The sequence below is a fragment of the Pomacea canaliculata genome, linkage group LG12 (genome assembly GCF_003073045.1).
Source record: "Pomacea canaliculata isolate SZHN2017 linkage group LG12, ASM307304v1, whole genome shotgun sequence".
In the NCBI taxonomy this organism is placed as follows: Eukaryota; Metazoa; Mollusca; class Gastropoda; order Architaenioglossa; family Ampullariidae; genus Pomacea; species Pomacea canaliculata.
The window spans coordinates 16937286-16963603 of NC_037601.1; the positions used below are offsets into that span (position 1 = coordinate 16937286).

Below are 26318 nucleotides of genomic sequence, written 5' to 3' on the forward strand. Positions count from 1 at the left end.
AATGTCTGCTTGAGGCTTCAGAAATACGGATGTACCCATGTGCAGAACTGAAAGTCATACACATGACAGGTGTGAGTTGGGAGTGAAGGAAAGAAATAATTATGGAGGTGGTTTTCAAGAAATGCAGTGATGAGAGCTAACTGCGATGGCCGTCAATGCCTCGTGACAAGCCTTCACACAGGAAGTACACAGGTCAGATGGTTGCCCTGACCCTGCTCACGTGACTTGTTGCTCGTCTGCCTCATCAGTGATGCTGTTTACCTGCGCCCCACCTGTCGGCGGCTGTTGGGCGTGGACAGGCGTATCCGCTAATGAACATGCTGTCCTTGACCTCCCCGTGCGGCTTCTTTGAAATTAATTACCAAAGCCGCCGACATGTCGGATCTCACAGCGCTCAAGAGAGAGAGAATATCACGTGACCCCAAGTGGCAAGGAGACAAGAGACTGCTATTCAGCACACGAGTCTTTAAGAAGAAATATAAGTTTTTAGGAGAACCTGTTAGGCGTAGTAATAAGAAAAATCGGGGAATGTCACCCCACCCCACCCCACCTCGCTCCCTCTCTCCCCTTCTGTCTTCGGCTCTGGCTATCTCTCATCTGGTATCCTCTCCAACTACGACATTATCCCAAATCCCTCTGGGTACCTCGCAATTTATTCTGCGTGGCAGTCTTTCTTCTCTCAGAGCCACCAGTAGCCTCCCATAACGGAGAAAATCTCATCAAAGATAAACACACAAACCTAACATAACCCTAACCCTTTCAAACAAAAAAAAACTCATTTACTTTGTATTTAAAAGCTGGGAATTTTATCGTGTGTGCCACCCACGTTTTCTATTAAAAATAAGAGATTAAAGAGATAATTAAGCTTCAAAATAAAGAGAAGTTGGGGAAAAAGTGTATTCATCCAATGTGTGCGAACAAACTTAATCGCCCGACGGCAGTGATTTATTTGTCGGGCGGGTACAGCAGACTGGTGGGGTGCGAGGGAGGGGTGGATAAGTGGATTGGCTTCCTTCTTAACAAATAAAAATAAAAAAAAAAAGACCCGAGGTAAGTTTTGCCGACGTCCTCGTGCTGTGCAGCTGTATGTTGCTGATCACTGGACGATCGATAAGCAATCAGTGTAACGGATGCAATAATAATCGAAATGCCAGGTGTTAGAGTTCTCCTGTGCAGTTAGCAGCAGGTGTTTCATCGGCATCGAAGCCACTGTGGCGAGGAAAGAGATGAGAATGGAGATTCAAAGAACGAAGTTTTTATTGACTCAGGCCACGTGGCCTAAACATTCGTATCACAGCTCGTACAGGATCATGCTCAATGATTATCATAATTAGCCTACGACAGTTAGTTACATATCTCCATCTCAGAAATCCATTTGAAACGGCTAACAGGGTCATGGCATACATTTATTGTAAGTCTATAAAGAAATTGTTTGTGATGCTTAGAACAGTAATAAATATTCCATGAACTGTCAACACTTGTATTTTCGTGTTTTTTTTTTTTTTGTTTGTTTGTTTGCTTAGTTTTGTTTTCTTGAATTGCTTTATCTATATTATTTTAAAACTGAGGAGGTGGTGGGCGGGGGAGCAGAGAGGGCGAGCTTCATGCCGATATTACGAGTGATAAGATGGCTAAGTGGATGAGTCTATCACAGCGACTGTCCAGTAGCTTTATATCAGATTATAGTATTAAATATCGTCGCTTGAAGTACTTGGGGGAAAATTCCCTACGAATCACAATCAAATTTATTAGCATCAGAATAGGAAAGAGTTCTTAGTCTTTGTCATAAACAGCGCAAATAATACAGTAACCCGGGTATGTGATTCCAGACAATTCCAAATTGTCGCCGTTTAGCATCCTCCATAATGAAAAAGTGGCTGACACACACAAAAGTTCTACTTATTATTGTCATTATAACTGTCACTTCCTGGCAAAGTGTACGGAGGAGATGTAGGTACAAATGTATAACAGAGCTCGCGCAGACATTCTGACATTGCCGTTGGAATTGTTCGTAAAAGGAGATACCTTCACGAGAAATGACTTTAATAGCAGGACATCTTTCCTCACAAACATTACCCTGAATAATTTATCACCTGTCAAATTACCAGAAAAACAGGGTAACTTGGAAATAAAGGTTTGTAAACTGAAAATGGATACGTAAAAAGTAGCGCAGAGCTGGGAGTAGATCCTGGTCGTAAAGTCGGGGACTAGACAGCTCGCCTTGTTACACCTCAGCAGCAACATCACGTGATCCATCCCGCCGAGAGCGCTGGTAGTGACGGCACGTGAGCGCGTGAGAGAGAGGGAGCGCTGCACGAACGAAGTGGCGCAGCATGAAATGTCGACAGGAGCACGGCACCCGTGGATGCTCCTCTACATCGCATAGCACGTGCGTGCGTGCGTTCATGCATGCGTGAGTGTGTGGCTTGCGCGAGACGACTCCCCACCCCACCTACCCCACGTACCCCACCATGCGCACGCACGCACGCACGCACGCTGTGTTTTGCAGTCGCAAGATGACAAAGCGTCGCTCCGCGGCGTCAGGACAAAAGGAGAGAGAGAGAGAAAAAAAAACTTTCCGCGACGCGAGGCCGTGTGCGACACGTCAGCCGCAACACGACGCGTCACTTTTGCTGTGCAGCGGAGCCTGCGCTGTGCTCGGTCTGGCAGCAACAAGTTGCATGACGACTGGCGGCGAGCGGTGAGCAGTGTGTGTTCATGACGTGTTGTTGGTGCTTCCACTGTACTCCCCGAGCTCTCTCGACGAGATTTGCCGAGATTTACAGGGATTTTCTGAGATCTCCGAGATCTCCTGATGGTCTTTCTCCAGAGTGAGATTTTTTTCTGGACTTCATCAACTGACAGCCTCGAGACATGCCGCGAAGAGTAGCAGGAACTGAGTGAAACTGGTTGAAACTGTCGAGTTTCAAATTGTTGGATGACGACGATGACGATGTTTGTCGCCCCGTACGTTCTACCTGTTCAACTTTCTACCTCCATCTTCTCCTGTCTGAACTGGAATCACTAAATCCAGCTGTGCCTGCGTGCAAAACTCAAACCAGAAACAAATGTTTTATAACATCTTAAACTCCGAAGAAGGTCGAGGTTAATGATTCAACTTTCCAATTTGACTGAGAAGGGCGGATGGGCTCGCACTCGTCTGTTGTAAATTTAAACACATCGCCATCAGAAACCTGCGTCGCTTCTTTACCAGGAATCAGCTACTGGAACTATCGTCTGGCAAAGATGGAGCAACAGGGAGGGCTGTCTACAGACTGACCAGATGACTAGGCTTTGGCAGACATTCACAAGCCAAGGTAAACTTTTCATCTCCGCGAGAGCTCGTTAGCAGCGAGATGACAATTGACTGTCATCGTGTGATTTGGAGGTAGTCAGCAGTACATTTACGAGGGCACAGTGTATGTCAAGGATTATGAGTCTGAAAGAGGCTGAGGAGTAATTGGAATTAACCATTCTAGAACACATGGAGCATCTTTCATGGTGGAACTGTGGGTAGTTCTACTTTTTACCCCCCAACAGGTAAATAAGTACGGAAAAAGTCTTTGGAGAGGAGGCTATGATATTTTCAGTACTTCGATGTGAATGATTTTTGTCTTATTGAGCTACACAGAAAAAAAACCAAGATTGACTCATCCCCTTCTACAATAAATTAGAAATGGCATTCTACGACAGATGGATTGTGCCTCATCTTAGTTTGAGGTGAGAAAACAAATATTATACTCATTCGTTTCATCGTGTTCTGATTTGATTCAGCACGACAAGGTGTAGATGTAACTTTTAACATTTCATCAACTTGTCACACAACCAACAAAACCAACAGTTGACAGAAACTTGCATGAGCTGTAGTTCTGTCAAAACGTTTCTTCTAAACTACAGACAGTTGACAGCGATACTTTATCTCTGTAAATACGACATCGATCATATTTTCCTCGTCATCTTCTTTGTAATTTCTTAAAACATTCAAGACAGATAACCCGAACACAGAAGCTCAGCTTCGCCGAAGATGGACGAGCCCCGGGCTTTAAGAGACCATTTCCAGAGGATTTTGTGATGTCACTGTGACACTTTATCAAAGCCAGGATCACAGATGTTTCTTCCCTGCCAAGCTTCGGCTTCACCTCTTCTGACCAACTGTCCTAAGCGAATCTTTGGAAACAAACAAAGTATTTTGTTTGCTGTCGGATTTTACGGCTAGATTGCAAGTTTTACATTTTCCTGATGGCATCCTCATCAAAGAATTGAAATATTGTTCTCTGAACTCGTGTCTGTCGGAAAAGAGAAACCACATCCATATGTATGAAACGAAGTGTTGTTAGACAATGAAATATTACAGTCACTGGTTACGATTTTTGGATAATCCAATGTGTGGTTTTATATTCAGTCCGTGACATCGCATGTCCTCGCCATTTTCACCTGACAGAAGGGGAGGATAAAAAATATCCCCAAAACAAACAACAACAACCGGAAATGGACGAGCGGAAAAACAGGATGTGAATGCGGGCCTGTGCCACCCGCTTTCTATGTAACTACAGAATCATTTCCAGTCAGGGCTTTATTTTTTTTTTCATGAGAAAAAGCATCTCTGTCAACGTTGCATCCCTACGTCGTTTTCTGACTCAAGAACGTATTGCAAGCCTCGTTTCCATCTTCAAACCTACCTGCGCAGTTCTTGGTCACGTGGAAATGCAATTAGGATGAATTACATCGTCTGCTTCACAGCGTGCACAGCAGAAGTGACTTCTTCCTAATTTTATTGATATGTAATGAGACTTTTCCTAAGAAACAGAGATTGACATTTTCATTTCCAGTCCAGGTTTTGTTCTGTCTTCGCTCGTCGAGCTTCAGGTATCAACGAACCTGTTTTCTCTTCTTCTGGCGTAGGTCAGTGTGACACAGGTATTCCGTCTGTCTTGTCAGACATTTAAAAAACTGCGATCCGTTTTATGACGAGCTTTGCCCGTGGATCTCGTCAGTTAAAAAAAACAAGCAAGAAGAACAAAAATCTCCGATCCGTTCGTGGTCTTATCAGTGGCTGTTGCACAAGATCGCGGTGGCTCAATGTGACAGAGATATCACGACTGTCTCGTCAGACATTGAAAAAGTTTCGATCAGTTTCCAAGACATCCTCAACGTTGGAAGAAAGCACTGATCCATCTTTTTCGTGGGTTTGCCAGGTTCAAGATAATAGAAAGACCTTACTGCCAGAAACGTGAGCCACAGGCTCAAGACAATAGGTCCAGACCTTGCATTAGAAACTTGAGTCAAGGATTCAAGATAACAAGAGAACATGGTGACCTTACTTTAGAAATGAAAGCGACAGGCTCGAGATAATAAGGAGACCTTAGGTTAGAAACTTGCAAAGCAGGCTCAGTAGGACATGGAGACCTTCCAAACGAGGGCGACAGGAACTTGACAATAAGAGGACAAAGAGAAGGGCTCAGTATGACAATAGGAGACTTTAGGTAGAAACCCTAGTAACAGGCTAAGTAGGGAACATAGACATCTCTGACCCTGAGAAACGCCTCACAAGGACCAGACAAGAAGCTCAAGACAACAAGGTGGAAAGCTGATTTAAGAAACACAAACCATTCTTTTCAAAAACAAGTGGATGCTTCAATCCCGACACCTTCAAGGATCGATGAAGTACGTGGACAGACTGAACAACATCTTGTTATGCTCTCCCTGCTTGCACCTCTCAGACTTTATTTATTTTTTTTTTTTTAGTCCTTCTGACTTCTTCGTCATCCTTGTTTAACATTGCTCAAATATCGCACTTCATCTACAGACATCCAGTCGCTTACTGAAGGCAAAAACAAGTTAATCTTTTGCTTTATCCAATCCACGCTTCTGCTACGAGCCTGCCCGACAGCAGGGGAGAGAAATGGCAGTGCCTAGTCCGGACAGATAAAGTGCCAAATTTGAAATTCATGCACCCAGCCAGACAGATATACCTCCGATATGAAGATGGCCATCGATTTGCCTTTTGGCTAAGCATTAGCGTTCTGGAAACACTTTGCGTTTGTCTACAGTAATGACAAGCGGCCACCAATCATTCACAGGAGAGACTGAAGGACAACAACGGTAAGACAAACTTTTCCTTTTCATGGGCGGTCACACTTCTTCAACAAAGCATTGCTGTCAGAGGTCCGGGGACGAACTATTTTTTGTCGCCTTTCTTTCACTCCAGTGAAAGGAAGAAAAGGACAAAGAACCTTTGGACATGGTGGTTGCAATTAATAAATTAATCACTTAATCATTGGCAATTATTATTAGGAGAGAAGACCGTCAAGAAAATTCGAGCGTTCGAGAAACTTCAGGAAACTTCTTCGGAGGAATAAGTGTTACTGGCAGGCGTTTGATGTCAGCAACTTTTTTCTCTAACGTGTTTTTTTCCAGTTGTTTATATATGTCCTCATTTACATTTATGCCACGCTTGAATGAATTTACTGCTACACTCGCACCTTTACTTCGTTATGGGTGAGATGACCATACTTAGACCTTTCTTATGAAAGTAATAAAAACAAATAAATACCAAAACAGCGGATGAGAGCTGATGACGAACAGATGCCAGGCAACAAGACCAAGATATTTCTTGAAGGATTCTGGGATATCGGGACATGCTAAGGGGGACTTAACTTCCGTCGTCAAGAGGTTTTCATCGCTGACGCCAGCTGTTGGGAAGTGTGAGGCAGGGGACAGGATACCGCTGCGACAATGAGGCCACCAAGACTGCTGCTGCAACAGCGTGGTCGTCTGCTGCCCTGCATGGCTGTCGTCACCTTGTCTCATCTTCTTCTCACGGCACCGAGAGGATGCCTTGCAGAAACCGAGCACTGTGAGTAGAAACTTGTTTTGTTTTGTTTACACCTTCTTTCATTCCTCTGGTCTTGTCAACACTCGCTTCCTTTCTTTACATCACAGCCACACTTTTTTTTTGATCATCTTTCTTGATTTTCTTCTTTCCGTGCTAACTTTTTTTTATCAGTTTTGCTTTCTTGTGTCCGACATTTGTTGTGATTTTTTTTGTGTCTTTCATTTCCCTCTTGTAGTTTGGGTTCGATACACTAGATAAATCTGTATCCCTAACTTTGACCTTATCCCCACCTAAACTGGAGTTTCCCACGTACACTAAGTCCTTTTGTCCATCTTCCTAAAAGAAATGTTTGGAGGATTTCCACGAACTTTCAGATTAAAAATGTCAAAAAGTGGTGCAAAATCCTTGGTGTCCAATATTAATGGCCAACAGTCCCATGGAAGACTACCATCGTCCATAAGAAATTCCTCCAACTTGTCCCAGGGGTACAATAACAACAGAGCTGTGGACCGACCCTCGTATTTAATTCTGTAATCTCATATCACAGCTTGCTTAATTTTTTTTTTCTTCCTCTTCTTCTTTTGGGTTCATTTCCTTCCACTCTTCTCTTTCTTCGCCTACACATGTGACCAGTTTTATTTATTTATTATTGTCGCTGCTGGGCCTCAAGCTATAGACTTTTATTTCTTGTTGAGAGAACGACAACATTCTACATCATGCTTAGAGAGATAGAAAGACGACTTCATTTGTTCTCAGACTCTTCTCCCTTCTGTCCTCTTCTCTGTCTATCTCTTTGTCCATCCAGTCCTTCGATGAAAGTGCCTGTCTGCCTGTATCTCGTTTTTTTTTTTTCCTGTGGTGTAAGTGTGAAATTCCAGCCAATAAACTGTCTACCTTTCTATGTCCACTGTCCTGTCACACAGAGCAGACATCACCACCAGACGTCCATAAATTTCTGCAAGCTTTTCACCCTTAGCTAACTCTGTCTTCCTTTTTTTTTATAAACATCCTTCGGTAGAGAGAAAGAAAGAGAGAGGCCTCTGACAGAGTTGGAAGTCAGGTTCATGTAGTACTAATGATGTGAAATTATTTTAGGCATTTCACGGTAAAATCTTCCTCACTAATGAGATTAACTATTATCTCTGTGGTAGCACGCTTGTCTGGGTACAGGGTAAGCTGGCTTTCCCTGTACTCTTTGCTTCCTGTGGGTCACGGTCAGGAATGAGGGAGAGCCCTCGGACAAAAATGTTTTGAATAACGAGCAGACTTGAAATCAATCACATTCAGAACGAGGCAAAAACAGTTTTGTGGCCACCATGACTGGTCGTCATCGCTAAAAGCAGCGATAAGCACGAAGTGAGTTGTGTCCACTAACAAAGACCCGACCGAGACTTTTCAAACTGTCACGTGACGAGAAGACTTCCTGTTGCGTGGATGAGGAATGCGCACATTGCAATGTGTAGTTCCTGTAACAGCTCCAAGCATGTCTGTACGACTGTGGCTCTTCCAATATTGCTGTAATCATGCCTGTGGGTATCTATATAATTCTGAGTTTATATTCCAGAACACTCCCTTCTTCAAGTAAACAATGTTATAGAAAAACTTTTAAATTAATAAACTATATCACTATGAATGCAAGTATTTCGGTCACCATGACCTCTGGCACGTCCATATAATACTCTGATTTTTTAAATGTTTCGATTTCTTACAATACTGTAAATATTCTAATCCTTAAAATACTTCAACAGAAAATTAAAGTGGTTTTGAACCGCAGTGGCCTGACAACGTGGGATTGTCCGACGCCCTGTACGTGCTTTTCTGGACTTTTCCTGATCTTAGAGAAAAATTTATCTTCAGTGATATAGCAAAGTAAACGAGCAATAAAATTACCATATAATAATAATAATAATAAGAATAGGACACACATACAAACACGCATGCTTACCAACTTACATTCATAATATCATATTGTATTCACTAGAATATATGAAGCTGCATTACCAAAAAAAAAAGGGAATATGGCGTCGGCGAAATCTCTAAGTCGGCTTAAATTCTGTGAAGAGCATTTAGTCCGATGTAGAGCCCTTTACAAGATGTGGGTCCGCCCACCAAGAGCTGGCGAATGTAGACCACAAACACTCAGAGAGCCGCCGAGAGGATCATGGGAATACAGACGCTGCATCATTCAGTGGCGGCCAGTTTAAGCACCCCACCCCTTCCCTGCACCCCCTACCCCATACCTCCTACCCAAGAATCTGCGCCGTCTCTCCTTTCTTCACTGAGATGGAGTTCAACCAGTCCATGCTTGCATTTGTTTTTCATCTGCTCGCCGATGTTAAGTTGTCCTGACCTTCGTGTGGAAAGAGAATCTTTAATTGAAGAATGAAATCGTAGTCACATTGCGTGAAACCGAAAGAAATATTTACAATAAATTGATATTTTGTGTAAAATCTGTTGCATGCTTGTCAAAACAGTGAGCAACTTTAACTGTATGGATGAAGTTTTATTATTACTGTGGATGTTTCTGTCTGGACCGCAGCACCGGGAATTGTGATTTGAGTTTCCATACAAGTGTCTTGATAACTTTTCAGCTCCATTTTGAAGCAGAACTTTTTTAATGGAACATTTATTTCATGGTGTGGATTCCCTGCCGACCACATCGACTGTGATGATGGCTTTCCACACTACAGGGACATGAACTGGTCTCTTTGTTTTTACCAGTCTCCACCATCTTTGTTGTCTTTTTTGTGGGGCGCTGGAAGCCTACCTTTGATGGAGGGTAAAGTGCTCTCTTGATCAACTTTATTGTTTATTGTGCATTGTGTCTGCGTGTTTCTGTGTATGAATGTTATACAGGTGTGTTTGATGCCTGTCCTCAGCCTGGTGTGCTCGTGTCCTATATGTATGCAAAGTGCTTTGAGTCCTGGTGATGCTAGAGAAAGGATATATATATAAATATACTTCTTTATTGTTTTTATGATTATTGCATCGTAGTGTATTTCATTATTGTTGCATTATATTCAAACTGCATTGCACTGAGTTTTATTTTATTGAATACCATGCTGAGTCGGGCAAGGTAGAGTCGTGCAGGCTCAAATGAGTCACAACAGCTTGGCTGAGTGAACAAAATTCTAAATGATAATCAAAATTCAGTCGTCTGTCAGACTGCGAAATTACGGTTAAAACATCTTGATTCCGTGGCCAGACATAATGTCACCGCTGCTAGCACACGGCAAGAGCAGACAACAAACAGTGACAGGGACCTGGCAGACAGAGCTTTTGTAAACGGAGGAGAAATGAGAACATTATTTTCGACAGTCCTTTTGCATACAATGGTCTCGGGGAGGAAGAAGGAAGACAGACAGACTACTAAAGAGACAGAGAAGCAGAAAAAAGAGATAAATGAAAGAATATCTTTATAATCCTGGATGCATTGACGACCTGATGTCAGGACTAACCCTGACAATTATAACCAACTGTCTCACCAGCGACACACTGTCCTTCCCCAATCCCCGAACCAAACCAAGTCTGAACCGGAAGACACGAGAGGTTGCGCAAGACAAAATGAAAAAAACACTTCATCCACATTTTTACCTTCTGAGCACTTAGCCCTATACGCTCAAGGCACGAGGACCGACGAGAACAGAAGCGATAAGGGCAGGTCAGAAGGTTTTTCCTTAACGGCGGCTTTTCTGCTTGTCTCCGTATCCATGGAAACGTCCTCGCTACAGCCAGAGCCGTATTGGCTGTGGATTAAGCTGCTTCAGTGTTGTCCTCCAGACAGACCTTCTGACCGTTAGGTCATAGCCTTGCCCTCGCCCTTGTCACAAGAGTGACTCATCGGGTCATCGTGAAGTGTTCCACATCTGTGACCTTTTGAACCTGATGATACAGGCTGAGGACTGATGACAAAACCTCGACTAAAGCTGGTGACCTTACGTTCATGAACGTACCAGGCCCAGACAGTCGACTCGAATTAGAGTTTTGTGGGTTCTATGTAACAGAGTCCTTTGACATTTATCTTATATTGCCATCTGGCACTTATTTACTAAAATATTTGGACTTTGACATTCATTCGTCTCGTCTTCTGTTTCCAAGTTGAGACTTATCTTGACGTCCTGGATACTTTATAACCTCCGTCTGCTGAGACTTGGTACATTATCACCAGTCCAGATTTTATATTATTTCAAGAAAAATACACGTTATGTGAACATCTAAACCGAAACTTAAAGTATCTTATATAAGTAAAATTTTTGTTTGAAACATTTCTTCTTTGTGTTTTTACATCGATCTGTCGCTAATGGAAATTGAAATGGCTTATCTTATTATTAAATTAATAGTTTTATTGTTATTAGAAACTGTGTTTAAAATAGCAAGGAGTCCTAGCACAGCAGACTTCTTAGTTTCTTTTCTAACCCTTATTTTTCTTATTTCATTTCATATATATGTGTGTGTTCCTTGTATGGCTGTACGTGCCCGGCTATGAGTACGCCATCACCAACAAAACTAAACTTTTTTGACTTTAAAACAATAACTGAAACCCAAATAACTCATAAACATTAACAGTCTAAACCTTCTTGACACGCGTCTCTTGATTCATCATCGTCATTGTCATCATGACCAGTCGTCGTTGCAGTCATCTTCATCACTGCAGCGTGTGCTTCTCTTTTTTTCTCTTTTTTTTATATAGAAAATATGACGATGTTTTGAAAAAGCATTTCCAGAATGTTAATAAATATAGCCTGTGGAGGAGAAACGTGAAGACCACACTCAAACACAGCTGTGTCCTCACATCCCAAACTTTGGGTCCTGCTAAAAATTGCGTATTGATCGCCGGTCTGCCATATTTGCTCTTTCCACTTCAATGTCTCGAATAAATGAAAGTTTCTGGATGCTTTTTTTCTCTTGACATGCAAAGCATCTTCTCGGTGATTTTCTCATTATTTTGCACTCTCTTTGCAGCAAAGAATTAATTCTAGAAATTTAAGAAGGTAAATTGTTGTCATCCTGCCAATGCAATTGCCTGCCAAGGAACTCCTGGAGGTTCTAGGGGAAGTAGTGGTAAGATGGAGTGACAGCAGTGCCCCCTGGCGGAACATCGATTAGAGTCGACGACAGTAGTCTGACTAACATGTGATGACTGGAGACGATGTGACTGGCTGTGATATTTCCATTAAAACAAATCATTACACGGTGGATTGGTTATTAGCATCAGTGTTTCTGTAACTGAATTTTGCTTTGAAAGTAAAGTTTGCTTTACTCTAAACGAAGTGAATAAAGGATGAAAATATGCCTAAATGTAAGAAAAATAGTGTAAAGGAAGAAAAAATAAAGAAAAGAGTAAAAAGAGGAGTATAACAGGGCTGAGAGAAGGATAGAAGAGGAGAATGATAAAGACAAAATTGATATACTGATGACAGCGACAGTTGGTTATTTTACGAGAGGGAGGAATACGTCTATCAGAGTGCTTTTGTACATCTAAACCTCTCCATAAGAAGGGACAAGTATTGTAACCTATAGGATGGCTTTAATAACAAAAGTCTTCTGCTAGATAAAGAACAAAAGACAAAGCAAAGAAGAACGGTGACAACAAATGGAGAAGGAGGAAGCGATTACCGCATGTTTACAAAAAGTTTATGGACGTGGAATCGCCAATAATTCGAAAAGGTTTTGGGGTTTATTTATGTAATTCCACTTCGGATTGTCGTGCTTGCTTTTCCAATGGTTTATACATGAGCGGGGTGAGATGGAGAGAACGAGGAAGTGACTGGGAGAAGGACAAGAATTTTATTGCTGTCTTCTTTAGGTGCAGCACATGAAAACTGCAGACTTCATTAAGGGTAAGAGAGATTTATTCATGACAGGAAACTCTGCAAACATTAACAGATTATCAAATTATGCAAGGCAGGTTGCTGAGGGTCACGTGTTTGGCACGGTCAGTCGAAGCAGTAAATAAAAGGGTAGAGATTCCTGAACTCGTGAATTTTTTTCCCCAGTGAAGTTTCTTGATTTCCTGGATAGTAAATAGTTTTATTTTCTGGATACTGAAGTTGTTTTATTTGTCTTTGTGTTGTTCTTTCTGATCATCTTCTCGATATAAAATCACCATCAGCATCTGGCTTCTTGCTATCATTTATCCTAAATTATCGAGGATGGAGAGTAGACAGAGAAGGTTGGAGAGACACAAAGACAAAGAGCACTTCTATTTATTTTTCTCATCCACGACTACATTGGTGTAGTTGTTGTACTTTTGCAATTAGGAGGGCTTTCAGATTAGTGTCTCGAGACTAGACTCTCTCGCCCACTAGAAAAATAAAGTTAAACCCCGGACTGATGGACTTGAAAGTTCTAATCCGGGAAGAAAAGTGCCAAGAGAGCAGACTATTAAGTTATTTACTTTCCCTAGGGGCAATACCTGTCTCTCTATCAGTCAATCAGTCAGTCTTTTTCACTCAGTCTATCCCTGGATATAAATAAATCTGTCCTTAGTCTTTATCTAGGTGATGGTGGGTTGGCAGAAGGTTGATAAGTAGTTAAAGCAAAGGCCGAGGCAAGAGGCATTCATAACCCAGGTGGAGAAGTGACATTGCACCAGTTGACCTACCCGTTGAATGGGTACCTGACCTCTTAGAGAGCTAGGAAAGAAAATGCAGAAAGGCAGAGAGGATGGATCTCTCCCCCAAAAAGCCGGTCCCGATAGAAAAGAGGGTTCTAACTCCTCACTCCTGCAAGTTCACGTAGATACCTGTATCCTTACCTCTCATTTTATGCGTTCCTTATCCCTCAGTTCGCAGAGGATAACTGTCAAGTGACGTGCAGACTTCCTTTGATTTTCCCAAAGCAATCAACCAACATACGGGTCTCCAAAAAATGATAAAGATAGCAGAAACGGAGTATGATTATCAAATGAAAAGTCTTCCTTAGCTCTTCCCAGCGTGTTGTAATATGTTCCCCCGATCTTATCTCACTAAATAAATGTGATATCATATTTTTTAAAAATATTTTTGTAATTTACTGTCTATTTTTTTTTATAAAAACTTAAATGATAAAACTATTTCTTGGCTAGATTTCAGGTTCAGTTTGTTCCCTCCGGGAACTGTCTGTAAAGCGTCATGCAGTGTGTACAGTTTTTTTCTCTTTCTTTTGATATATTGTTGTTGTGCGTCTGCTGATGAAATTTTAGCAGGTGCGTGGATAAGAAAGGCATTTGAAGAAAACATAATTTTGTATTAGTAGACAATCTTTCTCTTTCTCTCTTTTCTCCCCCTCTCTCTCTCAAATCCATCTCCGCCTCAATTTGTATTGTGTTATTGTAGACTAGTACTCTAAAATACTTCTCTTCTCTCTGGAAAAGCTTGATTGTTTTAAAATGATTTATTTATTATGTTATCCTCGTGAATTTTCCTGTCTGTGTCTCTTTACTTTTTGTCCCTTTCCCCCCTCCGACTGGCGAAGCCTCGTGTCTGCTTTTTAGTTTTCTGAGGTCCGTGCAGAGACGTTGGAGTACTTGACTGTGTGTAGGACAATAGACTAGGCGCCATCTTGACACAAATCTTGACGATGTGTGTGTGTGTGAGAGAGAGAGAAGAGAGAAAGAAAGAGAGAGAGAGAAAGAGAGAAAGAAAGAGAAAGAGAGAGAGAGAGAGAGAGAGAAAGAAATTAGGGTGAGAATCAAGAGTATTGAAGCATTTCTTATTCTTCTTTGCAATAAGTTGCTTTAAAATCTGATCGAAACTTCATTAGAAACTATTTATAAACTATCAAAGTATTAAGTTTTTGAATGCAGTGAAAAAATACGTTTAAAGAAAGCGGGAGCGATTTTTTTCGGCCAATCAACAGAAAGAAAGAAAACCACAAACTGTGTTATCCATGGAAGTAGATAAGGTATTTTTCGTTAAAAGACACGAAATATCCTTATCTAGCTCCTAACTTTATAAACAAAGTTACCTTCCCCTAGCCAACCCCAACCCTTACCTTTATTAAAAAAAAAGAAAACAAGCTCTGACCCAGGTTCGCTCAAAGAGTTATCCTTCACGTGAAAAGTTCATCTCCTCCAACCCCATTGAGAAGTAAATTTTGGATGCTATTAATTTTTAGAAAATTGCGTTTTAACAGCCACTTAATTCCTTTTATCTTGTCTGTCTCCTTTTTGTAATTATCACTTAACAAAAATGTTGTTTACAACAAACATCTCAAAGAGAAAGGATGAATAAAAAGGCAACATAAAATAACCATGTGAATATTTTACAGGTATGATTTATTATGTATTTCTTTTACTTTCTGAAATATACAGCAATCCTACCCTTCACACACCCACCACAAACACACACATAGAGAGATTAATTAGTATTATCTAGTGGCTAAACCAGCGGCGTCCAAACCTGAAGGCTCGCAACTAGCGGTTCGATACCCGATGCGCGCAGATTTCCCAATGTTGAGAGTCAGTACCTGCGGTTGGGAAAGTCAGAGAGAATATAGGTATCACCATCGGAAAAGCTAACTTTGAGATAAGGGAAATCTCTAACATCTCACTCCCCTCCAACTGTAAGGTCACGTGACGACATTTACCCCCTCACCTATGTAGATGTGTTTGTTTCAACTCGCAACCTTTTCCTCCACTGTTTCTATCTCTACTTTTTTTCTAAACAAAATATAGATTCAACGTGCGATGTATTTGGCTTTCTATTTTCTTTTATGCGTTCATGTGACTGTGGATTGGTTGAATGAAATGTACACTATTGACAGAGAGAAGATCGCATCTTATACCCGGATTCAAACTGATTTTGCACCCTAGTACTCCTTTAAACGCGGACAATGACCCTAACTAAGATTAGTCCCAATGATGGACAAGCAAGTAAAGAGAACACTAGCAACAAAAACCATTACCACAACTTCCACAGAAAGGTCCTTGTGCGCAGCTCAGCAGCAGACGATCGTAAAAAAGAAGAAAACAAAAGGAGGTGAAAAGGGTCATCCTCGCCTGCTAATCGCTCCATCGTCGGAAATTAGATTTTGCCATCCATCAAATTTGTCGGTGATGCCTTACATATTTTTCTTCCCCAGCTGTCCGCTAAGCACCTTGATGGAAGTGTCTGTTCCCTGCAAAACATTTGTCAGGGGCAGTGGCTTTGACCTCATTTGTATTCTTCGGAGGTGCGTTCTTCCGTGTTTTCTTATGGGAAATGGAGTTGATGTACCAGGGAAGACAGGAAGATCGAGGAAGGGGAGTTTAAAAAAAATCTGATTTTTTTTTAAAGCATGTCCCATGACAGTGGAGTTTGAAGATTGCTTTCCTGGGTTCAGGTCCCGTCTCGGGGACATTATTCTTTCTCTGTATGTGGCATCTGTTTACTTACTTGCTGGCTCAGTGTAAAGCACCAAACAATTCTCCCTGCCAAAAAAATAAAAAATATTTCTGTTTTGCACGTGGCACGATGTCTACTCGGGTCACGTTGACCTGAAAAGCAAATACCCGCCACGAGATCCGGCCAGAAGCCACGTGGACTCGTGAGTTTTCTTCCTACATTGCATGACAACACAACGAGGCTTCGCGGGGGATCTTGATTTCTATCTACAGCGCAGCATGCCAATGACAGCAGGAAATTAAAAAGAGTTAAAACAGATGTTTTCTAAAACGGGTATCTTGTCGAAACGTGGAATCTCAGCTTTTTGATCCAACGGACCAGAAACTAATTCCGACTGTAAAGCCTGGGTAAACGCTGTCGGATGTCACGACACTGTCTTCAAAATTCTGGGTAGGGAGGTGTTGTGGTAAGGGACAGGAGGGGTGGGTTCTATTAATGGCAGTAAATCTGTTTAAATGCTGCCCCTCCATCCTTTATTTAACTTCCACAGTTAAGAGTAGGCAACTAATGAGTGTTTTTAAAATCCTCCCTTTAATTCGTTTCGGCTGTCACTAACAGGATGTTGAAGTCCACGTCCAGTTGTTTTTCTCGGGAGGTGACTACCATTAAACATCAGCGAGTTGCCTCCCATTACTAAACCTTTTCCTGATGAGCTGTCCTGATGCAAAATCGTGGAAGGAAAATATTTACTCTCTTGATTTTCTATTCCTATCCAAGGATACCCCTTAGTAGGACTACCCCAGAGAGTAATCCATTTCCAGGCAGTTCTGTCGCAACTCTTTTGTAAAACTTTCTGCCGCAAATGCTTTTCGTCTTCTGGGGATTGAAGAGATGAGAAACGAAAAACTGTTGTCATTAGGAAAAACAGCTGAGATTAAATATAACTGAAATGAAATCGGAATTGTTAGACAAAAAACTCATGTCCTTCTTCCCAAATCTGAAAGCTTAAAATGTTGTAAAGAAGAGAGTTGAATTCTTTCTTGTTATATTTATACATAAAATTGTAAAAGAAGCGTCCTTGGAATCTTGCTTTGTTATAGAGACAAACAAAATTGTCCATGAAGTAAAAATTGGAATCCTATCATTAGGATACATTCAATCAAAGAGCGATCACCCCCTATTTATAATTATTATTACTTTTTTTTTTACATATGACTCATTATCAGGTACATACTTTTTAGTATGAGTAAGATCAAAAAAAAGAAAAAGCTGAAAGCAAACCTAATGTAAGTTACCTCCCTTAGAACACGAAAGTGCGAATTGCAGGACGGAAGAAGCATCACGGAAGTCCTAGCCAGTCCACTTCCGGAAATCACGTGCGCATGCCCGTCCCTCCCAGTCTGAGCGTCGCTCGGGCCGAAAATATATTCACAAACGGAGATGTGCCATTAGAGTGACCTCCCTTACTAAGTGGCGGCGAAGGCGACTTTGAGTTTTCTTCGCATATTGATTCCACGAGATGGCTTCCAGACCGCAGGCTGTAATCAGCGGATCTCGATGGACCAGCGGTAACTTTGACACCGATGTGCCACATTAATTGTCTCGTCCCGATTCCTCGCATGTTCCTGCTATGTGATGCTTCTGGAAACATCCACAACATCTGTAATCACACATCTATTAACATTTTATACAGGCACGAACACTGAACACAAACCGGTAGGTTTACCCGGGATACATGTCTGAACCCAACTCACTTTGTTTCAATACTACCATCATGGCGCTATGGTTGTCTCGTGCCAAAATGGGGATTGGGTTAGTTGTTGGTGCTTCATACCATAATATATAAAATGTTTACAAATTTCTAAAAGTAAATTTGACAAACCCATTTCTTATTTCATGACCGAGTTTTGTGACCTACCCGAGGAATAGACGAGGGCATCATGTGAGAACATTTTAGATGTAGACAGCAACACTAAGTGCTGGCTGACGACGACAACTCAGTCAGTCCTTAATGAAATGGGTGTCCAGAATGTCAAGGCGACTGCTTGCCAGTAATACCATCAGTACACTAATCACTAGCCTGTCATTGGTGAGGTCAGACCGATGCTGATAAACTGAATCTCCCGGCAATGTTGGGGGCGACACTGTGAGATTGGAGACTTTCATCAGTCGATGCTTGCTGACCGCATCTCCTAATGGTGTTAGATAAAACACTCCAAAGTTAGAGCGACTCGCGACGAACTAATTTAATAAAGAAAATAATCAATCATGCAAGTTAGGAAACCTAAACTTTTCTATTTCTGTTGTACAAAATGTGGGGGGGGGGGAAGTTTCTCTCCCCACCTCGGGGGATGAGTCAGGGCGATAAGACAACCAAAGTGGAATTTTATTAAAGTGTTAGCTCTGAGATGCGGGGTAGGTAGGTGCAGACAGAGATTGTGTTAAAATTGTAGAGTACCACAACAGGATTACAGCTAAGCTTAGGGTAACCTGTAGTGAAAAGCTGAAGGTGGGGATAAGTTACTGAAAAACTCGACAGGAACCTAGAGAAAACAGACCTCCGACACTGGAGAGTTCACACGAAAATAATAATACAAAAACTCTATTACACACAGTAACCTGAAGAATGATGAATTGTTTTATAAATAACTTCCCCTACAGAAATATCCTTCATTCATCATGTACCAACTGTCTGTCTGTCTGTACGAGTTAGATCGTGTGTGTGTGTGTGTGTGTGTGTAATATCAAAAGAATTAATTCATTGTTACAAATCTTAGTGAGATAACAAAGTAAAAAAAAAATCAGATATATGCCATTTGTAATTAGTGTACATTGAAGCTGATGTGCCTGCAGCATTTTGGATAATTCTGACCTCTCTCGCTTTTTTCCCTTTCAACTAACTCGCCATCTCTCTCTTACACACCTATTCCTAACAGATGCTATGTCTGAACGGAATTTTGCCATGTTTGATTACTTCTATTTTCATATTCTTTCCAATGCTTATTCACCTCTTACCTCTATTCTATAAATATCTCCGTCGCCGGCAAGAGAGGTCATGCGTGAAATGGCTTCAGAAAAAAAATCTATCCCCGTCACGGTTAATTAACGAAATGATTCAGAGAAGACAGTACCGGAGCAGTGAAACCATTACAGTTTGTACATACAGACACAGGTCACAGCACCACAGGCTGAATGGTTTCCCCTGCTAGACTCAAATAAGAACAAAATTTCCCAAAATGCAGGACTTCAAATACAAGAAAAAGAATTTAGTTGTAGGACGAATGGTTCATTTGCTGTGCTTGATGGTCGGTTTGATGGTCGGTTTTCACACTGAAAGAACTCACTCCCGCTCGCACCAGAACGAGACAAGGTCCAGAGACATTTCACCTCATTAATCAGCTTCCATAGAAAAGCTGACGGAGAAGGGTGTTGCCATGCGTTAAATCCGCCATCAGCATCAGGTCTTGTACATCCCCATTAGTGTAACCCAAATATGTTTGTACTCTGTTGTGTGTGTTTGTGTGTTTGTGGGTGTGTCGGGGGAAGGAGTTATATAATTATCAAACTTAAGGCGTTGTAGCTGGGTTTACCCATCCATCGATTACAAACACTGATGAAAAAAAAATTGTCAAGACGAATACTGTTTTAAGGATGGACAGAAGGATACCAAAAATAAAATCCTGTTTACTGCAATGTGTCCAGACGCAGGGGACGTGGTCAACCGGTGATGAAAAGTGTTTGTGGCCAGAAACTAGATAACAGCGCGCGTGGCGATAGACAACACTTGCTAAGGGACTATGACTCGATTGCTTCTGTTCTATCTGGTTTCCATGGAGACGTTCGAGAATTTCCGGTTACTGTCCAGTTGATATACTGACATCTATCTCATTGTTTTCCTGTCTCTGTCTCTCTCCGTCTCTTCTTCGTTCTCTGTGTCTTGTACTGTAGACTTTATTCAGGAGTTCTTGTAGTGTCTGGTCTGGAAAAAAATACTAGCAGTGATCAGAGTCTGAGAAACATGATGCTACACAGCAAAACAGATAAATTCATTCATCCATCTGTCCAACCTTTTCATCACTCTTTCTGCTACTCCTCCTTTTCTTTCTTTCCTTCTTTGTCATCTTTTTCTCCGTCGCATTCATCATCTCCGTCGTCGTCATTACCAAAACATCTTGGATACACTTACACTTAAGTCATCACATCACTGATGGCAAGAAAAGTTACAGATCGGAAATTCCGAACTCGAGGTTGACCTGCCATAAATACCTTCATGCTCTTGCGACTCTAAGTGGGATTCTTGTCAACGAAAGCAGCCACTTCGCTTGGTCTTTCGATGTGTTTCTAGGGTTACCATGGCAACGGTCCCACAGGCTTGAATTAGTATTAGATGACTGTTCTTGGCATGCGTGGTTCCTCCAGCCTCCTCCACACGATCCGGCGATGGTGGTTGGGGGTCACCGAGGGGTTGAAGTGGTCGGTCACACGTACTTTAATTGGCACTAAGGGGTGACGGGGAGGCAATCTGATTACAAGATTTGTCTCCGCTTGTTGTAGGACTTAAGATGAAAGGTATCAGTAGCACCTGTGTGCGTGACGACCGCAGAAGCTTTTCTCGGCGACTTACCTGATTCCCCCGGTAAGCTCTTTCGTCCGTTAAGAGCATGACGTCACAGCACGGCCCAGTGCGGGCTGTTGTAGTTACATAAATACAAGACAATAATTCATAATTTACTACATTATTTTATTAATTCTACTACAACAAACGTCCAGACTGTAACCTTAACGTGAAGTCCATTCCATGGCCCAACAGACTATCTCTTCACATCATACTCCTGTCTGTAGCTGATCGTTGATCGAAAATCGCTCAGATATCTTAATCACCCTGTTTACATCCAGTACATCCTCCAGTCCAGAGAAAACAGGTATGATCTTATTTGCATCTTGACACCGTCTGACTCTCCAGATAGAGCGACAGAACTCCAGCGTTTGAACAACACGTTAATCAATGGCGCCCGTTCATACTTCCCTCCAGGGCCGTCGACATCAAGCTCGCCCGAGTGCCATTCAAGCCCCCGGGGTTCTTGGCGAGCTCCAGCAGCCCTCTTGACGTCACGCGCAGCAGCGACCTACTTCTCGCGCTCTTTCTCGTGCGTGTCCTCGTGAATGTCTGCCGTCGGCGACGTCACTTTTTGATCTCGGTAGGAGATCAGAACCATCAAAACTTTCCTTGAGTAACTGTGATCGATTTGTTTACAGACCTCTTTCTTCTCTCTCACACACATTCTCCACCCGAACCCCTCGTCTAAGGGCGGTAACTCCATCTTATGTTTTCTAATCACACGAGTTCTTTACTGAGGGTCAAGAAACAAGTTAGACGTCCTCCCCACCCTTCCAACCTTAGAAAATATTTTCTGATCTTGGAAGTCCTTTTCTCTGTGATCATTATCTTCGCAGGTCTCCGCCATTTTGATTGTGATGAAGCAATTTTCTTATTTCCCTGACAGTTAGAGGCTGGGTCCATTGTGTGCAGAAGTTTAACTTGGATCAATCGTTGTTTTCCACATTACTGCAATAAATAAAACGGTCTAAACACTTAATTTTACGAAATCAGGCTTACAAGCTAATTATTATTTCGATTTCTGAGTTACACTTTGTAAGGATTCCCAGGTGAGTCAGGCCAGGACAATGTAAAAAGCTCATACTCTCTTATTAAAATTTTATAAATTAGCAACTTCAAAGTATCACACAGCACTTCCTAAAATGTATATTAAAAATAGTAATAACCGAAGTCAGTTTTTTAAAAACCGTTTAAAATGATAATTCATGGCTGCAATTATCGGTGTTTTGTATGCTAGCAGAAAGTTCGAGAGCACTAACAGTCAAGTGTTGTACTTTAAATAAGGGGAAGTTCCCAGGAATTGAATGAGGTGGTCATGGATGGTGTTCAGTGTATGATTTGTAGATTTTCTTTATAGAGAATAGTCTGGTGAATTACTCCGTGCCTGATGATTACGTGATGATTACGTGACGATTACGTGATAATTACGGCAAGATCACAAACAGTCTGAACTTCAAAACGAAAACCAATCTTTGCTTTGAGAGACACTGGCACCAGCAAAATCTACAAAACTATTGACCGGAACTCACTTCTTTTCAACGAAAGAACTACCTGTAGAGACAAATGTAAATTTACAAATTCCCTAATAGACGCACACACGAGAGCGATTAATAAAGAGTCAGTAGATGAAAGGTTTTTAAAAAAAATGCATCTTATGAAATCATTGACAGTGTCTGAGAGAGTGACATCGATTTCTCAGACTGCCTTGTTGTTGTTGTTTGGGAAATATTGTATGACCTCATTGTGATGAAGGCGGTTTATCATTGTTTACTAATGTTCATGTCGAGTGTCTTTTCCACGGAGTTGCTGCTCCTGTCTCTGTTGTTTCTGGCAATAGCTTTGTCCAAACTTTGGGTCGTGTTGGTCGAAGGTGTGTTGTATGGTTTGGCGTTGATTTTCTTTTTATTCATCCCTACCAACTAAATCTGTCTGCTGAAAAACCGTCTTGTCTGCCAAACAAACATTTTTCACACATCCCTTTGTCCACTTGCGCATAAATACAAAAACCTTCCAATGACCTACTTTGTCTACTGATTTCTTTTGCATCAAGCCAAAAACAGTTCTGACAGCAAGAAGGGAGCAGCACCGGCATACGATAATTACCACATTATCTGAAAATCAATGCAACGGGCGCGGAGGGAAAATACGGGGCTGCTGTCGGTGTAAGCTCCACCTGAAGTACCTGAGATGAACTATTTCTGCTCGTACGTGACCTGCTTGAGGATGTGTGTGCTCGGGTATACACATTGCACGGGGAATCAAACGCTGCGAAAGAAAGAAAGTTAAAAAAAAAGAAATAAAGAACAAGAAAGGAAAGAAAAATAAATAAAGAACTGGAAACGAATTTACAAAAAAAAAAAAAAAAAAAAGAAAGAAAGAAATATTTTTGTTGCCGTGTGTGATCGATACACACCCAGGGTGCATGTAGAGTCTCTAACAGAACTATGTCTTGCAAACTTCATCATCGAACTTTATTCTGTCTTATCTTTGGTTTGTTTTTTGCCCCATGTATGTTGATTGTGTAAACACTGCAGTAATAAGCACAAAACGTTTCCTTTATTACCCGAGGACAATATCTGGTGCAGGAGTAAACTGTCTGCAGCTTGTACCCAGGGTACCTCCCTATCACCGGGTAAAGTCAAGCTACCTGGCGCGTGATCAATAGTTTTCCGAGCATTTGCGTCATCTTCGATTCCAGAGTAACATCGCCCCTCGCCAGGTTCGTACTCAGCGAGAACACACTGTGGATGTTTTTATTACCAGGGTACATCAAGGTTACATGCTCGCCACGATCTGTAACTGAGTATCAACAAGTCCTATAAGGAGTGATGTCGCCCTGCCCTGCGCTGGGTGTGGCATGGAAAAGTCCAGGTTCATCGCTAGAAGATCAGATTGGTTATCTAGAAGTTTCTTTTGTTTTCCTATTTTTATGTTTTGTTACGTAGAAATTGTTTTGTCGAGTGAACGAGTGAGTGGGTAGCTGTCAGTGACACACTGAACCTACCCTAACAGTGATTGCTGTTCAATAAACGGCGACACCCGACTAACAACTCTGGACACAACGACACACGTTGGCAACGGCAACGGCGACACCCGCCGAACACAAGAATCTAACAACGACATACGACCGCAACAACTTCTGTATATATATATATGCTACATTCTGTGACTACTGCTGCTTCTCCACTCACTCTCAAGACTTATATACAATGTACAAAGCATCTAGAAACATCTAACATCTACCCGTTAGGAATCCGCTCTCTCGCACTGAACATTGTGAACATTGTATTAATGACAGTCCACATAATGACAGTCTGTACATACGAGCAGATTGCAATGTCTTTCTTCAGTGTAATCTTTCCAGAAAACTACTTTTATCTCGACATTGTCTGGACTGTGGACAACTCTTGCAAGGAATCAGGTCAGGTAAAGGAAATTTCGGTTGTGCGGTGACGCACGTGAGGTGACTGAAGCGTGCGGACATGAAAATGGCTTAAAGCCTCGCTGTCGTTAGAAATGTCAAAGACCCCCTGGAGATGGACCAGAAGCCTTTCCTCCGCTTTTTTTTTTCTTCTACCTTTTTTTTCTCCGCTGCTCTCTTTATTTTCTGTCTTTCTGTGTATCTTTGTCTCTTCCACCCATGAAGAGCATACACACTTGTATACATACACATATTCACACATCGACACTACAAAGTACACATAATACGCATATGCGCGTGCACACACACACACACACACACGTGCACGGTTCTCGGTACAATCACGTCCCCCCAGGAGTCCAGCCAGACGAATGTTCGGCCCACGGGTCTACTAAAAGCTCTGGAGTGTCTAAGAGCTTCCAACATTACATTTCATTGATAGCATGTGGATGATGCTTTGCTTTCCGGTTCTCAATAAAATATTTCACAGTAGCATCAACAACTCATCCTGGTATTGGCTATAACTTCTAACTCACAAATTTTCGATAACGATCATCGTCATTGTCATCACTATCATGGTCATTATCGAAATTATTGTTGTTGTCGTCATCATCGTCAATCACTATCACCAGTCCAACCACTTTCATAACCACCTTTGCGCCTCCTGCTCTTCTCTGTCACTTCAGTCCTCATTTATCTTACCAAACCCCAATTTCCGGTTTCTCGAAAGTTCCCGCGAGAATATAAGCCTGGCTAACACCGGCTGTCTATATATTCTCGTAGGTCTCCTGTTAATATGTTCTGCCAGCTCCCTTAAGCTTTTTTTAATTCCCACGAGTGCACTGCGCCTTCTGTACTGTCTGTGGAAAGGACATTATCATTCACCCACGGAAAAAGACGAGAGTTACGTCCCTGTAAAGTGTTAATCGATGGCGGCGTTGTGGCAGGACCTGTCGCCAAACGGACCCATTCTAGACATTTTTTACCAGTGTGGCAAAGAGCCATGATCGACCATTCTGATTAAATATTTTCTTTCCAAATCTGTCCTTTTTCTTTTTGAAGATGCTCCACGGGAACTGTAGGGAAGGTTAGGATTGTGAATTACCTACCTTTGCCTTGTGACAGCGACAACAAATCCTATACATGACCTTCACTATACACGACCCCTGCAGACTACAAGGAGGGAGTTAAGATTGGTGGTTTGTGTAATGTAAATCTTTCTTTCTGCTCTTTGTTTGATGGGAAGTATTAATGATTGACATGAAGGACTTTCTTTGTTGCTAAGAGTCCTTTTGAAATCTCCTTTTCACACCAGAGCGCAGGTTGTAATTCTTTTTTCTTCATGGCTTCCTGCACTTCGTAGGCACTAAGAGTCCTGTTTACCTTTTGTTCTGAAAAGTCATATTTTCATCAGCTTTTATCAAGGATTTTTTTTCTTCGGCTACGCAGTTATCAACTACAAAGAAGTCACATTTGCTAGCTCGTTCGCTGCCAAAAAAAAACCAAAAAAACAAAAAAACCTTTAGCTTGATAGTTGAAAATAATATGCCTCCTTCAATGTTTTCACAGGTTTCAACAGGTCTGGTCGCAAGAACAAATACAAAAGTACATACATTTTTATAGAACACAAGCGGCATGACTAAATATGCGTGAAGTATATACAGCACAGTTTTAATCCATACCTAAAAAAGATATAGCTCTAATATTTTGAATATTTTCATACCCTACTATCAAAAAAAAATACTGTTTATGCTCCATCATCCGCACAGAGCAAGGCGCGAATCCCATACTATGAGCTTTGTTGCTGTTATTGTCATTATTTTTATTGTTGTTCTTGTTGTTGTTGCTTCTGTTGTTGCTGCTGCTGCTGTTCTCGTGAAACAGTCAACATTTAAAAGCCAAATATAGAATGTTGGACGACGAGATTTTACATGACGGTTATATAAAGACTTTGTCAAAAGCTGTTCACATGTTTGCCAATATTTGCCTGAGGGCATTAAGGGGCCAAGTGCTGGAAACCATTAAGAACCGAGAATAGGAGCTGTCACTGGCTTTATGTCTGGCGGCGTATTGTCAGTGACATTATTTTGCAGAGACCGGAACTTGGTCATTGTGTGAGTTTAGAAGTGGCCCTAAAAC

General features: G+C 41.6%; 1 protein-coding gene across 1 annotated transcript in view; it reads left to right on the forward strand.

Annotated features, from left to right (window-relative positions):
* Positions 1-2051: 2051 nt before the first annotated feature.
* LOC112577200 overlaps positions 2052-26318 on the forward strand; it is a 48302-nt gene continuing 24035 nt past the window's right edge. The window contains exon 1 of the mRNA XM_025260206.1: positions 2052-6856. Within this exon, the coding sequence (XP_025115991.1) occupies positions 6736-6856 (121 nt within the window). The 5' untranslated portion in view covers positions 2052-6735. The remainder of the gene's footprint in view (positions 6857-26318) is intronic.